A 17279-nucleotide genomic window follows, 5' to 3' on the forward strand; every position below is an offset into this window, starting at 1 on the left:
GTTGGAGAACAGCCATCATATGTAGGAACCTGGAATTAAACAGAATTAAAAACCAGGCCCTAATTGCTAGAATCCATGAATGAGGTTCCCTCTGATAGTAAAACAGTGCTTACACATTCTCAAACATTTCTCCAGAACTATCATGGCTATAATCTCTAGAAAATATGAAATCTCAGATTCCTAGGAAGCTATATTCCACTCCATAATTGTTTTCTATCTCAACACAGATTTTATGAGTCAACTCCATGGGCTGGAGTATAACAGTGCCTTTACTAATAAGATGACAGAAGTTCAAGCACTGCTATGATCTTTGCTTCCAGGTACAGTGCACTCTTCTGTTACATGGATGAATCCAACTGGTCCCCTTCCACTGACAGAAGGGATTTTGATTTGTAAGTTGTGTGCACTAACATTAGAGGATGAGTGATTTTTTTCAGTCCCCCTTCCCTTCTGCAACTCCCAGTAACCTGCTAAAACCAGCTCCAGAAAGTTGGAAGACCCTTCAGAACAATGTCGAAGGTGGCACGGGGACTGCAGGAGTCATCAGTAATAACAGTGCTTCCTCCTTTTTTATTACCAAACATCTCTATTGGAACAAAAGCCCTATCCTGAGTGTGAGGGCCCCCAATTGATGGTACCCTATACCAATAATAGTTAAACAATGAAACCATATTTATTAATGTCTGAGTAATCAATATTTATATACATCACTGTACATATTCACACAACATAGGTTAGGTCAACCCTTAAAAAAATTTACTAACTTTCTCTCACTCTGTAGTTCATCTTTTTTGTTCTTCACTTCATAGTATTTTCTGTCCAGTTCTTCAACACGAGCTTTCACTTCATTAAGATCCTGATCCAGTTTCTAATGCATAAAAGGAGGTATTTTAAAATTCAAGATCTCATGATTTTAATTGACTCCAATACATTTTGTTCCCTTAAGCAGCAGAATTATGTGCAGAATAAAATAAAAGATCCAATTTACAGCTTGTAGAGAACATTGTTAAGAAACTAAAGCTACAACTGAGCAATTTAGATTTTTGGCTACTTTCAGCATAGGGTTCATTTGACTACAAAGATAGAACAGTCATATTTGACAGTTGCTTGGAAGGTTTTCATTCACGGCTCAAGCCCATGCAAACAGCGAGGTGATATGGAGTATGCTCTTTATATTGTACTGGCCCCACATACTCCAGATCCATTTTACATCTGCACATTTAATGAGCCCAGATCCAACCTGTACAATCTTTGCTCTGCAACCCCACCCCCATTCAACATGCCCTATGCAAGGAAAAATGAGAGACCAGGTTAAGGGGTTAGTAGTTTACATGAGGCAGGATTGGCCAGTAGAGTTCCAAACTCACACTGCATGTCTTCTAAAAATATTCAGGAAACAGGATGACAAAATATAGGGTTGAACTTGTAGCTTACTTAATTATACCATAATTACACCTCCAGTTTTTAAAAACAAAATCATAGAACTTTCAAGATAATGGGTTACATCTAACAGGGAGTTCACACAAGGTAGCTCACACAAGGAGAACTTGCCATTTCTTCTTCCTCCTCCCCACCACTCCCCCCCAAAAAATGTATTCAAAAGTTACAATAAATTTTCAATCAACATATCCCCTCCACAGACACCTCTGTGATGGTGGTGGCATTAAAATATGCTGCACTTCTTCAATAAAAGAGAAAAAGGGAGACCAGATCGTGTCAAAGGTATCTTTTTTGGAGATGCCTTTGATTAGTCACCAATGGTATGCCTCCTCCCCACTGATTCCTAGGTGTCATGACCTGGGACCCAGATGGATGTTGTGGCCTAGGACGTATGTCAGAACCCATAGCAAGCACACCTGTGCTCACACCCTCTGTCACAGAACACATCTCTGATACTGTACACAAGTGACCTCAGCTTGCTAAGTGCTAAGTCTGCTTAAACACATTATCACAGCCACAGCCACAACTGTCCTGTATTGGAAATGTACTGGAATTATTAGCCCTCTCTCTCCTGCCTGCTTATTTTGCAAGGAATTCAGTGCTGTCTTGGCCTTGAAGCTTGGACAGCTTGCTAATTTTCCCTGCAACCCCCATCTGTGAACAGAAGCTGCATTTTTGTCTTTTTGCTAACAAGCAGTGTCTCTCTTATCAGCTTCCAAAGCAGAGAAAAGCAAGCTAACCTTGGTAGATCTTCTAAGAAGAGAAGCAGTACATTCTTCTTACCCAGATTAGGCTTCATGTAACAGACAGCAGAAAGGCTGGCAGCATAGAATGCAACATTTGTATGAGTCAATAGTAAATTTATTTTCTTTGCTTAGAACTATGGTATTGCACAGTACGTAGGAGCATGTCTTGAGCATGCGAAGAGATAGCCAATTAGGATGGCTTAAGCTTCTGTCATAAATGCACTCTTTTCTATAATGTTATTAAAGTTTTCTGCACCCTTTGTTTGGGGTCCTAGCTTTTTGGAGATATCTACTGGGGCCTCTAGATTTATGCTGCAGCAAGAAATACAAACTCTTTCCATGAGCTGAGTTTGTCTTATTTTGGCTGAAGGGTGTTTTTATTCCACCCTCCTTTGTAGGGTAACACCACAAGAGCCACTCTTAATGCCTCCTTCTCACATTCCAGATGTTTCTCAAGGGTTCCCTGAATCTCAAGAGTATTTACGGGAGGGAGGGGGCAAGGATTTTTCACTGTGCCTGCATGGTGGTGAACGCAACCCAACGTGTATGAAGCCACACCCAACAAACAGAAACCATGATTATATACAGTACTTATAATTTACTGTGATTCAAATATTTCTGTACCACCAAACTCAAATCCTTACACTATACTGCTCCAGATTCTTCTCTTTGTTAGCCTCCGTGTCTTCTAAATCTTTATGTATAGCAGCAATCTGCCGTTTCTTGTCATTGATGGCTTGATCTAAGGATTTCAGTTCTTTTTTAATCCATTTATCTCTCTCTTCTTTTGATGTAAACTGACTTCCTCGACCTTGCTTTGCATAAAGATCTGTTCTTTCCTGGGTGGCCTGTGCCAGTCTGTTGGAAGAGAAAAACATAACTGAAACCTTTTAAAATGAAATTATAATGCTATAAACCTAACAGAGAAGCATATTCTTCATATTTAACATGACACATCAAATTTGAATTAAACTGTAGCAGAGAACTGAAAGAAGTCATTTCAAGAAACACTTGTGTTCTTTTCTTTCAATTTTGTTATTTAACAATTGCTTCTCTTTTAAACTTGTTTTATCACTTTCTACTCAATCATCTTCTATTTCAACAGGTCTCAAAAAGCAGAGAGAGAGAGAGAGAGAGAGAGAGAGAGAGAAAGAGAAAGAGAAAGAGAAAGAGAAAGAGAAAGAGAGAAAGCTTTGAAATTTTTTAGATAGTGAGATAAGATATATACTATTTCCTTTATTTTATTCTGTGTTTTGCTCAAATACCCATTATTATTATTTTGGAATTTTATCAAGCTATCTAACTCCAACCATAAACACATTTACTCGGGAATGCAATAGGATTTACTTCTGAACAGACATCTCTAGGACTGCACTGTTAGGCTCAGATTGGTCAGCACTTTCAAACAAAAACATCCCAAGCCTCTCTCTGTTGACAAAAAACATTTTGTTTTCAAGTGGCAGAAGGAAAACACTAAGCTCTTCTTCTCAATCCTGTGCCACTACCTCTTACAGAGGACAGCTCCATCCGTTCTACTAGTATGTCTTCTCTCTCTTACAGGGAAGTTCAGAGATCATAGAATCATATAGTTGGAAGGGACCCTGAGAATCATATAGTCAAACCCCAGCAATGCTGGAATATGCAGCTGTCCCTTATGGGGACTGAACCTGCAAACCTGGCATTATCAGCACCATGCTCTAACCAAGTTAACCATGCCAAATGTATTCCAAATTCTTGTCTTGCTCATCGCATGATCTATACTAGAAACTTTCCAATTCCTTCACAAAAGAGGGGGGCTTGTATATGCAGAAGTATTCCTCATTGCACATGCTAAACATTTCCCTTTCATACCACTGCTAATCAGCACACAGACCTGGCAATTCCTCGTTCCTCTTTTTCTTTTACACTATTGAACTTTGGTTCTGTTTCTGCTAGCTCTTTCTGTTTTTCTTCAATTTTCTCAAGAAGTTTCTGCCTCTCTTTCAAGAGTCTTTTCTGGAAAAACAGACAATATGAAGGTCAACAATAAGTAAGGGAAGTGGTTTATCAGAATGTTTTTGGGTGTGAAAAAATCAGTAACTATAGAAGCACTAGAAATTATATGTTCAGTTAATAAGGATTTGCTGAACTAATAATTTGAATTGGAATACAAAAAAGGGAGGTATGAGGAGGTCTGGGAAATAAGTTAATGAAAAATAAGTAATGGAAACTTTATGTGTTTTTTTAATTATTTTTATTTTTGTATTTTTGTTATTATTTTTGTCTTTTTACTTTTTGATTTTTATTGTATTATTATTGAAAACCTTAATAAATATTCTTGGGGGAAAAAGAAATTATATGTTCAGAAAAGCTTTGGTCCAGTTTACAGCTTAAAGGTAAAGGTAAAGGTACCCCTGCCCGTACGGGCCAGTCTTGCCAGACTCTGGGGTTGTGCGCCCATCTCACTCAAGAGGCCAGGGGCCAGCGCTGTCCGGAGACACTTCCGGGTCACGTGGCCAGCGTGACATCGCTGCTCTGGCCAGAGCCAGAGCCGCACACGGAAACGCCGTTTACCTTCCCGCTAGTAAGCGGTCCCTATTTATCTACTTGCACCCAGGGGTGCTTTCGAACTGCTAGGTTGGCAGGCGCTGGGACCGAACGACGGAAGCGCACCCCGCCGCAGGGATTCGAACCGCCGACCTTTTGATCGGCAAGTCCTAGGCGCTGAGGCTTTTACCCACAGCGCCACCTGGTTTACAGCTTACCAAACTTCAAAGCAGCATCTGTGCATCCCCAATTTTAATAGAGCTACTTAGCAATAAGCTATCATAGACTACTGCCTTTAACAAGAACAGTAATCTGTGAACAAGATCTTCTTGTGGAATGCTATTAAATAAGAACTTCAATAAGGAATTTATACAGACAGCACGAAAGCTTGATATAGTTCAAATCTGAAATTGGCTGCTCTTATAGATTTTCTCAATATGTACCAACCGTAGACTATGTACAGACTTTTGTTTACTCTGCATCCATGGTACACCAAGCACTGGCTTGGAAAGTGGTATATAAACAAAGTTAGCCATAATCCATATCTACTCTGTTGTTTCTTATGAAATATTGTACCAGTTTTGATCCAAATAGAGAAAAAGAATAACCTTGCTGTGTTTTAATTAGAAAAACAGGTGCTCTTTTTTCATTATGGCAGTCTAGACAACCAGATAACAGAGAACAACTGTCATCGTACCCAACTGTCCTTTTATAAAACCGAAGAATTATTTGTCCTGCAGTTTTTACATTCTAATGAGAGAGTCCCAAAATACAAAATAAAATACACCTTGACATGTACTACAACTAGCCTCCAGCCCTTACCCGTTGTTCACTATTTCCAGCCAGCTCATCTTGCAAGTCTTTCGTTTTAAGCTCTAGTTTGGTCCTCTGTTTAATCTGTTCCTGTCTTTCGGCACTGAGCTGCTCCTTTTCTTCCTTCATAGCCGAAATCTTGGTTTTAAGTTCTCGGACCTGCCGTTCAATTTCCTACAAACACAAAACATCAACAGAAGATTAGAAAAGTACAACAGGTTACATAATTTTAAAACTAAAACAATTCTCATTACATAATGATAGGTCTAGCCAGGGTGATGCACATATAGTGTGACATGTCACCAAATGCACTCTCTATCAACAATGCATCATATGGATGAAAACATGCAATTCTGTCTTTTTCACACCCCATCCAGTGTCTCTGTTGCTTGTTACTATGGATTAAGGCAACTGTAAAACAGAAGCAATTACTGACTCATGTGCCCAAACTATGAAGACTTAGGGGCAGTCTTGTGCAAAGATTTAAATCTCCCAGTTGAGAGATCTACTGAGCATTTGATTAACTTTTATAAGTGAGCAGGTCCTCCTACACTTCTGAAAAAATGACCTGTTCTGCCTTTAGAACGGCAATTTTAAGGAGATAAGTTTGTGGGGATGAAAAGTTAAATTCTTCAGGGGAGCAAACTCTTATCTGACAGAATGCCTTGTTTTAATAATTATTTAAACTGTGTAATTTTTTTATTCTGTTTTTCACATTAAATGTATTTATGCAGTTTGTTTTTTGTAATGGCTTTGGCTACACAAATAAAAAATAATATTTGTTTAAAAACAGTTACTTAGATCAGAACAGTTCTGCTCAGAACAATGAAGACCTCACCTCCATTTTATCTCGAGCATCCTGTTGTGCATCTCTTAATTGCCTTGATTTTTCTCCACTTGTTTCCCTTTTGGCAGAAAGCTGAAAAAACATCAGTTGTGGGTTAACATGCACAACATATATTTTTTAAAACGTATGTTGAAAAATAAACGCTGATAACGAAAAGAATAATAAATAGTCCTAAAACGGCTTACCTCATCAAGTTTAGCCCTGGTTTCATTAAGTTCCTGATTATAAATGGTGTACTCCAGTGCTCTTCTCATTTTATCCCACTTTTGATATTGAGCAAGCTCTTCTTTCTCCTCTTCCAAAGTATGTAATCGCTCTTCTATATATTTCAACAGCTCATTTATTTTCTCCCTTTTCCCCTCTTTAAAAATGATTTAAGAAAGAGTTTATAAGACTAAGTTAGTGCAGACAATAAGTATCAGGAATCTGTCATTAAACAGAACAACAAAACCAACTACATGGCAGAAATGCTCTTTTAAACAACATGTCCTACCTGGGGGAAATCCAATAAGCATAATAGCTTGTATTCTCAATGGTTATGATAAAAAGTTGCCTATGATTTCATTATTTGTATTAAATCTCAAAATCAATGATTCATATTTTCTATTGTTCAAAATAACCAAATGATAAAGCAGAGTTCACCACATACAGCATCATTAATGATTTAATTTAAAGGAAAAATAAAGAGATTAATTGAAAGAGACTCATCATAACATGAAGGCAGGTAGCAAACAGCTACACCGCAACTAGGGATAAATGTGCAGTTCCCAGTCTGATTCAGTACACTGCTCTCTCAGGAAATCACCAATAACTCCAGTAAGCTCTTTGGGAGAGTAGCTGGATTTAGCCAAGTCACGTGCACCTTGAACAACGAATCAACATGACTGATTTATGGCAGGTAATCCTTTTTCTAGCCAAGGACCACGAACCCTTCTGGACAACAATCTGGGGGCTACATGCTAGTGGTGGGAGAGCCAAGAGGGAAAAGAGGGTGCAGCAATGACTGTGAATTTTACCATTTTACAGTACACTAGTTCATAGCTGTCAACGTTTCCCTTTTTTAAAGGGAAATTCCCTTATTCCGAATAGGATTCCTCGCAAGAAAAGGGAAAAGTTGACAGCTATGCTAGTTTTACAAACACACTCCTTCTCCTCCATCTGGACAAGCAAGAGTCATTCTCAGAGTTCAAGCACACACTTCAGGTAAGCAAAAACATTCAAGGTGGGCATACAGTAGAGCTGGTGGGGTGTGTGGCCTGAGGAGACGGGGTGTTAGCCTCAAAAGGTTCCTCAGAGGCCTGATAGGCTGTATTTGGCCCCTGGGCCCAGGCTTCCTTCCCCCTGCTTTATGGGGTTAAATATGCACAACCCTGGTAGAAACATGCAGATATGCAGTTGGACCATAATGGATGCATCATAGAATTCTACACCATAACAATCATTTCCAGATTGTGTCTTAGCTCCTTGTTTCATATCCACTGTTTCAGTGCATTCTCAGCAAGCCAGAAAATACACTAAATATATCAAAGTAACATGACATGAAAATATTTTGAAATGCTACTGAATGATAATTTTTACCTGTTTCTTTCATTAAGGAGATACTCTCTTCTTTACGTTCATCATATACCCTAGTGCCAGCTACTTCTCTTAACAGTTTTAATCTCTGAGAGTCAGGAGCTGTGGCCATCTGGTTGATCTAAAAAAAGAAGAAGAAAAGAGTAAGAATAATGTAACATTTTGGACACAGTTTGAAAAAGCAACAACTATAAAGTTTTTCATAAATGCTTTTTTAGACAAAAAATTCTTGCAACAAAATCTCCAATGACACTGCCGCAGCAGCATTAGCAATGATGAGCAGATGTCCCTGTCAACACTATACTAAGCATTTATGTGCTAGAGCAGGGTGTTTCAGGATTCTAGAAAGGAGACAGGGGATTCTACAGCACAAGCTGAATCCTCCTTCCACCAAGGACTGATGGGTGGTAAGGAAATTTTACCATCAAGAAAGATGCATTAGTGGGTGGTAGGTACAAAAAGGTTGACTACCCTTGTGCTAGAGTCAAGAAAAGACTTGTGCATTTTGTAACTAGTGTTAACAAATGTTTGGTGAAAACTCAACCCATCTATATGACTAAAACTGATACTGTCAGGTCTATCTGAGCATACAAAGTTATATGCAATTTTCTCAACTGAAAATATGACTGCATAGGAGATTCTTTAGGAAAAAATAATTTGGTATAATTAATTTATTACTGCTTAAATATTCAGTTTAAATTGTCACTATCATTATGCTACTGCTATAAAGGTAAAGAGGGGACGCAGGTGGCGCTGTGGGTTAAAGCCTCAGCGCCTAGGGCTTGCCGATTGAAAGGTCAGCGGTTCGAATCCGTGCGGCGGGGTGCGCTCCCGCTGCTCGGTCCCAGCGCCTGCCAACCTAGCAGTTCGAAAGCACCTCCAGGTGCAAGTAGATAAATAGGGACCGCTTACCAGCGGGAAGGTAAACGGCGTTTCCGTGTGCGGCTCTGGCTCGCCAGATGCAGCTTTGTCACGCTGGCCACGTGACCCGGAAGTGTCTCCGGACAGCGCTGGCCCCTTTATAAAGGTAAAGGTAAAGGTACCCCTGCCCGTACGGGCCAGTCTTGACAGACTCTGGGGTTGTGCGCCCATCTCACTCAAGAGGCCAGGGGCCAGCGCTGTCCGGAGACACTTCCGGGTCACGTGGCCAGCGTGACATCGCTGCTCTGGCGAGCCAGAGCCGCACACGGAAACGCCGTTTACCTTCCCGCTGGTAAGCGGTCCCTATTTATCTACTTGCACCCGGAGGTGCTTTCGAACTGCTAGGTTGGCAGGCGCTGTGACCGAGCAGCGGGAGCGCTCCACCATAATAACGTAACTGGCAGAAAGAATACCACAAGAATTGAAGCATGCTAACCAGACAGCTACAGTCACATATCATGGGATTTTTCAAATTATTATGAACACATCCAATGATTAAGGAAATATACATCAATTAAAATAGAATGTAAAATAATATGCCTACTTATTTGAGAACTACTTATTCTTCGCATTAAAGTTACTATTGTTCTTTGTTCAAAGAATAGTAATCATCATACCTTTCCTTGCTTGACAATATAGTAGGGATTGCTGCGAGAAAATCCAGCACTTTCAAGAAGGTTCATCACATCATTTTTCCTGGAAGCAAGTTTTCAAACAGTAAAGCTTTCAGTGGATCAGTTTAGAATGAGCTAAATAATACAGGACAAAAATAACAATTGGCCTGCTTCCATTAGACTCAGACATGAAAATTTCTTCTGTTTCATTTAAGTGCTTGCTGCTCAGTCCTCCTTCTATACGGGAAGTAACAGGTCGAACACAGATGACAGAATACTTGCTACTGAAATATCATTACCCCCCTTTTCCCAATTCTTCGCACCAAACATTTGCAATTCATTGGCACAAGCTCTTCCTTGTCCTTCAAATATATTCTAGGTTTAATTTTGCTGCTGCCAATAAGTATATCACCAATTTAGGTGATATACTTGTTGGGAGCACCAACTTAGGTGCTGTTTAGGTTTGCATGGATTCTTACTCCAACAGGAGTATGAAATACTTGGTGCCCTGACCTTCCGTATTCTTTCTCTTACTGTTTCCAATAGGCATTAACTTTCAGACATGACCATCATAGGTGAAGACAATTCTTTTTTAATGCAAAAGACTCCAGCATAAAGTTAAACCAATTATTTAAAACACCTGCCTTGGGATCATTTTCAAGAAACTGTTCCAGGCAAGCTGGGAAAGCTGACTAGCAGTGCAAAACTCATGATCACTCAGAACTGAATCCCTGGTATGTACTCCGTAGCACATGGCATGTACTCTTTAGCACATGCATCTAATAATATTAATAATACAATTTTATTCATATCCTGCCCACTCAGAGCGGCTAACAAGATTAAAATGATACAACATTCTAAAATCATTTCATTATAAAATCAATTCAAATCAGATTAATGGCAACCATTGGGCTAGAGTTCTGTAAGGCTTGCCAAAGGAGGGGGTCAGGCTGTGCCCTGGCCACAGGTCTGGGGGAACAGCTCTGTCTTGCAGGCCCTGCAGAAAATGTCAGGTCCTGCAGGGCCCTAGTCTCTTGTGACAGAGCGTTCCACCAGATCGGAGTCACAGCCAAAAAAGCCCTGGCTCTGGTTGAGGCCAGTCTAACCTCTCTGTGGCCCGGGACCTCCAAGATGTTTTTGTTTGAAGATCGTAAGGTCCTCTGTGGGACATATTTGCTAACCCAAAGACTGCAGGATCCTTTTTGTAAGCAAACCAAGAACTTTTCCTTTAAATAGTTTGTGTCTTGCCAAATGCAAGGTAGCAATTTGGAACCTTTTTTCTTCTTTATTTTACTGCCAGAAGATGAATACTTGTTTGCTGGAAACTCTGTGAGTTACACATTCACTTATTTGCAAAAATAAATGCCTGTGATTTATTCTAATGCGTACTTTCACGTGGAGTGTTTGTTTAAAGGTGGATGAGGGCAGATACAAATCTAACAAAGCTTTACTGTGCTTGGTGCAAATGCCAGAGTTGGACTGTCTATTCCAAACCTCTCTCTCCAATATGGAATAACACCCCCCAGAACAGCAAGTGGCGGGTGTGCAGGCAAGGTGCAACTTTCTGCAACATCTTGGAGAGACACAAAGATCGGAAGAGCACACCGCTGAATTCCACCTACAATGTTTCAAGCCCCTTCGCCCACAAACAAACATGAAGACTGAAACAGTAATCAAAACTGTTTTTCAGAACTGAAGACTGAGATTTTCTAGGTTCCAAAATGAACTTGCAGGCATCAGAAAAGGACCCAGCTATGAGCAAGCAAGCATCGCATACTTGTCATTCATCCTAGATTCCTCCTATTCATTTGTCAAATAAATATAAAACGTCTCTAGTTGACTTACATACATGATTTTTAAAATGATTGTCAAGTTTAACAATAAAACATCCCCCCCCCCCAAAAAAAACCTGTTATGGTGTACATTTAATCCAGATTTGGTTTTAAAGAAAAAAGGAGCTGCGCTTACGTCACCATTTTCTTGTCTAGGAAATACTGGTCCTTTTTAGCGCCAATGACTCTGCGAAGAGATACTTCTTCTTTATCAATCTTAATAAAACAGAAGGGCAGATATTGCAAACTATGCCTCTTAATATAAACTAAAGAAAACAAGCTGATGTACACTATTTTTAACTTACTGGTAACCTGTTGTCCGAGTTGTCAAAGATGATTTCCACAAAAGCAGAAATAACACGAGGACCTGTGCCTTCCTAAGAAAGATCATAATATTAATCCACATTTTAAAGTGTGTACTTTGTATTACAATCTTCCCCATGCCATGCTCATTTTTCAGTGATTTAATAGCTTTGTAAAAACTTTTTTCATTTATTTTCTAAATTAGACTGCTCTAATGAAGCCTTTTGGTGGGAAACCATTAATGAATTTAAGTATGAAACTAAGCTAACTTCAGATTCTCAGAAAAAAAAATCTGTCTGAGCATGTTCAAGGCCTCTTGTTCTAAGTGTACATCTGCATCTCTAAGCAAGTAAACCTTTTCCAAACAGTGGAATGCCTACTGTTTATTGAGAGATTTTTATTCCATCTTTCCCCTCAAAGAGTGCCCAAGACAGCTGATCAAAGTTAAACCCCCAAAGTATAAATAATAGCATCGCCTACTTATTATTTCAACAAATGCAAGTAACATGCACCATCATTCCAGCTAAGTATTTTACAACAATAGCATGCTCACGTGTAACTGTTATCTTCACTTACATGCAACAAAGCCAACCTTTGCTCAGGACGAAGATGACTGAATTCATCACTGAGAACAAACTGAATTGCTATAATGAAGAAAATAAAGTAAGAAGTTAATTTTTAGGATTCTGTTCAGAAGTATTCAAAAGTATCAATCAACAGTTTTTATGAATCTCTTATAAATAACCCTCAAAGTCAAATGGGCCTTAGAAAGCACTACTAATAACAAGGCCAGTGGAAGTGATGATATTCCAGCTGAACTATTTAAAATTTTAAAAGATGATGCTGTTAAGGTGCTGCACTCAATATGCCAGCAAATTTGGAAAACTCAGCAGTGGCCAGAGGATTGGAGAAGATCAGTCTACATCCTAATCCCAAAGAAGGGCAGTGCCAAAGAATGCTCAAACTACCGCACAATTGCACTCATTTCACACGCTAGCAAGGTTATGCTTAAAATTCTACAAGGCAGGCTTAAGCAGTATGTGGACCGAGAACTCCCAGAAGTGCAAGCTGGATTTCAAAGGGGCAGAGGAACCAGAGACCAAATTGCAAACATGCGCTGGATTGTGGAGAAAGCTAGAGAGTTCCAGAAAGACATCTACTTCTGCTTCATTGACTATGCAAAAGCCTTTGACTGTGTCAACCACAGCAAACTATGGCAAGTTCTTAAAGAAATGGAAGTGCCTGATCACCTCATCTGTCTCCTGAGAAATCTCTATGTGGGACAAGAAGCTACAGTTAGAACTGGATATGGAACAACTGATTGGTTCAAAATTGGGAAAGGAGTACGGCAAGGCTGCATATTGTCTCCCTGCTTATTTAACTTATATGCAGAATTCATCATGCGAAAGGCTGGGCTGGATGAATCCCAAGCCGGAATTAAGATCGCTGGAAGAAATATCAACAACCTCAGATATGCAGATGATACAACCTTGATGGCAGAAAGTGAAGAGGAATTAAAGAACCTTTTAATGAGGGTGAAAGAGGAGAGCGCAAAATATGGTCTGAAGCTCAACATCAAAAAAACGAAGATCATGGCCACTGGGCCCATCACCTCCTGGCAAATAGAAGGGGAAGAAATGGAGGCAGTGAGAGATTTTACTTTCTTGGGCTCAATGATCACTGCAGATGGTGACAGCAGTCACGAAATTAACAGACACCTGCTCCTTGGGAGAAAGGCGATGGCAAACCTAGACAGCAAGACAGCATCTTAAAAAGCAGAGACATCACCTTGCCAACAAAGGTCCGTATAGTTAAAGCCATGGTTTTCCCAGTAGTGATGTATGGAAGTGAGAGCTGGACCATAAAGAAGGCTGATCGCCGAAGAATTGATGCTTCTCAGGCAAGGCACATAGGGATATGGAAGGAGTTGGAGAAGACATTTTAGATTATTATACATAAGATTTTACTTACCATAGAAAAAGTTGCTTTTTCCAGAACCATTTCTGCCCACTAAAAAGAAAAAGTTACACGTAAGGGTCAGGTGAAATTGTGTATTTTCAGTAACTAAATGTTTCTAAATTGAGGATTACAGGCTAGCTATGAAACAGATAGACAAAGGTATGTAAAGAGTGGAAGATCAATGAAAATAAATTATAAGGTTGGCCGAACTGCCCCCTGACCCATCCCCATGGGACTCCATTGTGTGTTATCAACTCTGCAGCTCTGCAGAGTGAGAAAGACTCTTTAACATATGTTTGTCCCGTATAATTGCCCCTTCTCATTTGAATGCCAGCAACAGCCAGTCACTCTGTATGGGAGAGCGAGAAGGAGGAGACCAATTCATTTGTCTATTTTTAGTATTGTTTTTTATATTTCTTTTCTTAGCCACCTTTTCTGATAGAAAAGAAAGGTGAACTATGAATATAAAATAATCCTAATAGTTATTATGGCTTATGAAAACCAGCCAATTTTCAATAAAAACAATCTGTATGATGACATTCTCTAACTTTCAAGAGTTTGACTACTTGTCACCAAATTCTTTTCAGCAGTCCCCTTACTTTGAAATGCATGTACCTCCCCACTAGTATCTTTAGATTATACAGGAGAATAGCTAATCATTGTACTGGTAATCATATCTTGTAATGTTCTCCTGGGGAGAAATTCTTTTAAAGAAATAACCTGTCCTTCCTAGGTCATACACTAACAAAATTTTTGTGTGAGCTTCCACTGCAGTTTGGGATTCTGGCCATGACAGAGGGTATCATGTGGGAAGGCTACAGCCCTGCTTGTGGATGAATGGAAAAGAACTGAACTAGAATAAGCTATTATAGGGACATCTTCCCTCTCCAGTCCCCAGAAGAGAACTATTCCCTGACTTGGCCATATGAATGGATGGTTTTCAAGTTTGAAATGGATTTTTATTTTGTTAAGATTCTATCACACTTTCTTCCTAAGAGTTTATACTAATATAGTCTTCTCCCACTCACCTACATTTTACTAGCACAACAACGTGAGAAACAATGACTCCTAATGGGATCTCCCAGTAACATCCATAGGAAAACTAGTACTTGAATCTGGTCTCCTCAATTCACCACTGGTGAATAACCTTTCGATACAGTTCTGGATTGCTTTCTTAACTATGTGGTATTTTTGTCTCTCAGCATGGCATAAATTCTGGTCAAGATACAAGAACATTCTGAACTACTAACTGACAGATAAAGAGGCAAGAAGAATTGTTATCTCTTTCTAGGCTATGCTGTGAAAAGGTTCTATTTTCCTTGCAACAATATTTGTCAAGAAACCTGTGTTTATTAGAAGAAATCCCCTTTTGAAACTTACAGGGCAATGCAGAAACCTTCATGCCCTTCAGGGAAAAACTATATAAACACTCAAGGAATAGCAACCACCTCACTATGAAGAACAAATAATATTTCTATCACCGCCATGAAGAGGCTCACTTAAACGATACACATTTAATATTATAGTCATTGTCCTAGAAAAACTTACCAATGACATTATGCTTTGAACTGAAGGGATCTACTATAGTCTGATCTCGGTAGCTTCGGAACCCCTGGATGATCACCTGAAATAAACAAGTGCAAGTTTTTAAAGTGGCCAACAATACCATCATTATTTGCTATCACCTGCAGCTTTTATAACTCCACGTTTTAAAAGAGAGTAATATTTTTCAAAGGTACGATATTCATTGTTGTACTTTCTAAACTACAAGTTACTTGAGAATTAGCAGGAAGCATACTTGGGGAAGGACTATATAGTCACTAGGAAGCATTAATGGATGAGCAGCTGGAACAACAGAAGCAGCAGCAACATCCAATGCCCTAAAAAATAGACATTGTCTATTATCATCTCTCCAGGTTTTTTGGGTTTTTTTACAAACTTTGTATACCATAGAGAAAACTTTGTTAATATTAATTATTAATAATATTAATTTATACAGTTCCTAATTATTACAATCCTATAAAGTTGCCCCAAATCAACAACTCATCAAAGATATGCAGAAAATAAAACCTGGTTTTGCTGCATCAAATCATACCCTTTACATTCCACCGGCCCTCTCACTTTTGGCTCTTCAACCCAAATTCTATAGGTGATTAAGACACAAATTTAACAATAGCTTTTACTTTTTTACATTTAGCCTAATCATATTAAATCAATTAACTCTTTAAAAAGCCAGATCTTACCAGTGTGACATGTAAACATGAAACAATACCTCTAATTACTAAACAGCTAGCATCATATACCGGTATATAATGTTTGCAACTCTGCTAATAAAATAATTTCAAAAAAGATATCACACGTAACTCAGTAATTTAAGTACATGAGTTCAGCCTGCTAAGAAGCCACACAGGAGTGAAGCCTTATCAGTGCTTGGAATGTGGGGAAAAGTTTTGCTTGTCAGCCAAATTTTGCAGAACTTAAGAGAATTCGCACAGAAGAGAAAGCCTATCAATGTTTGAAGTGTGTGAAATACCTCACTCAGGACTCACACCTAAGAATGCACAAGTCCACACAGGAGAGAAACCTTATGAACATCCAGATTGTGGGAAATGACATACTCGGGTTTCATCTTGAAAGTCACCAGGCAACCCACTCTGGACAAAAAGAGTGCATATGCCTACAGTGTGGGAAATATTTCTCTTACATATCCCTCCTTGCTAGTCATTGAAGAGTGCATACTAGAGAAAAACCCAACAAGTGCCTTCGAGTGTGGTAAATGTATCAGTCTGAGCACACACCTCAGGACTCATTGCAGCTTGCACAAGAGAAAAACAATATAAATGTCTGGAGTGTAGAAAATGTTTCAGCCTGTACAGACATCTTTTGATCTATCAGAAAGTCAACATATGACACCAACAAAATCATGCTAAACCTTGAAAACCCCATACAACACCAACTTTGTAGACAGGCCATGCCTCCCCAAACAGTGGAAAACAATGAAGCAAATCCACACAGGAAAGGTATGTATGAATGGCTTTCATGATGGGAAAAGACACTGCCTGTATAAACTGTCTGTTCATTAAAAAAAATGAAAATTATCCAGGGCTAGTGGGGAGAAAAGGAACCCATATATAGGAAAGAAGATCTGTGGATACCATCCAGAGAACACTTAAGATTCAAAATAGAGTTTTGATAAGAAATCTGAAGAAACTGCACAATAGGGTATAAAATGTCCATGTCCTTTGAAAATTAGACAAAGAGTTGTATGCTGAAAAATGGTTCCTTGCTTCTCTTTTTGTGCTGGTTTTTGACAATGATGCATGTTACCTTCCAAATGACCACACTTGTACATGATGTTAAACCCTATTTTGTTTTGAACTATGGTTGAACATGAATAAGCTTCCCCTGCTTTTTCTTGATGTGCTAGCATTGTGTTGTGTGCTCCCACCTTGTGGTTTGAAAGAAACCACAAACACCTAGCTAAAATAAATCAAGGGTAAATAAAATGCAAAAATAAAAAAAACAAAAGCCCACAGTTCGCAACAGTAGTTCCACATAGTGCAGATTGACAAAGTGGGGAGGTCATCTTTAAATTCAATATTGCAGGTTTAGCTTTCAGCTTAAGTTAAGTGTAAGTTTCAAGTTTCAGTTGCAATGTTTAGCTGATAAACTGAAGAGTGGGCTGAAGGTAAAGTTAAAAGTT

General features: G+C 39.1%; 1 protein-coding gene across 1 annotated transcript in view; it reads right to left on the reverse strand.

The window, feature by feature from the left end:
- Window positions 1–17279, reverse strand: part of SMC3 (structural maintenance of chromosomes 3) — a 33116-nt gene that overhangs the window by 13968 nt on the left and 1869 nt on the right. The window contains exons 2-14 of the mRNA XM_083741206.1: window positions 15125–15200; window positions 13589–13627; window positions 12194–12261; window positions 11620–11691; window positions 11451–11530; window positions 9486–9564; window positions 7951–8068; window positions 6558–6733; window positions 6364–6444; window positions 5535–5699; window positions 4060–4181; window positions 2831–3044; window positions 765–868 (exon numbers count right to left, since the gene is read on the reverse strand). Coding sequence (XP_083597332.1) covers window positions 765–868; window positions 2831–3044; window positions 4060–4181; window positions 5535–5699; window positions 6364–6444; window positions 6558–6733; window positions 7951–8068; window positions 9486–9564; window positions 11451–11530; window positions 11620–11691; window positions 12194–12261; window positions 13589–13627; window positions 15125–15200 — 1394 coding nt within the window. The remainder of the gene's footprint in view (window positions 1–764; window positions 869–2830; window positions 3045–4059; window positions 4182–5534; window positions 5700–6363; window positions 6445–6557; window positions 6734–7950; window positions 8069–9485; window positions 9565–11450; window positions 11531–11619; window positions 11692–12193; window positions 12262–13588; window positions 13628–15124; window positions 15201–17279) is intronic.

This window comes from Podarcis gaigeae (genome assembly GCF_964106915.1).
Source record: "Podarcis gaigeae genome assembly, chromosome: 5".
Classification (NCBI taxonomy): Eukaryota; Metazoa; Chordata; class Lepidosauria; order Squamata; family Lacertidae; genus Podarcis; species Podarcis gaigeae.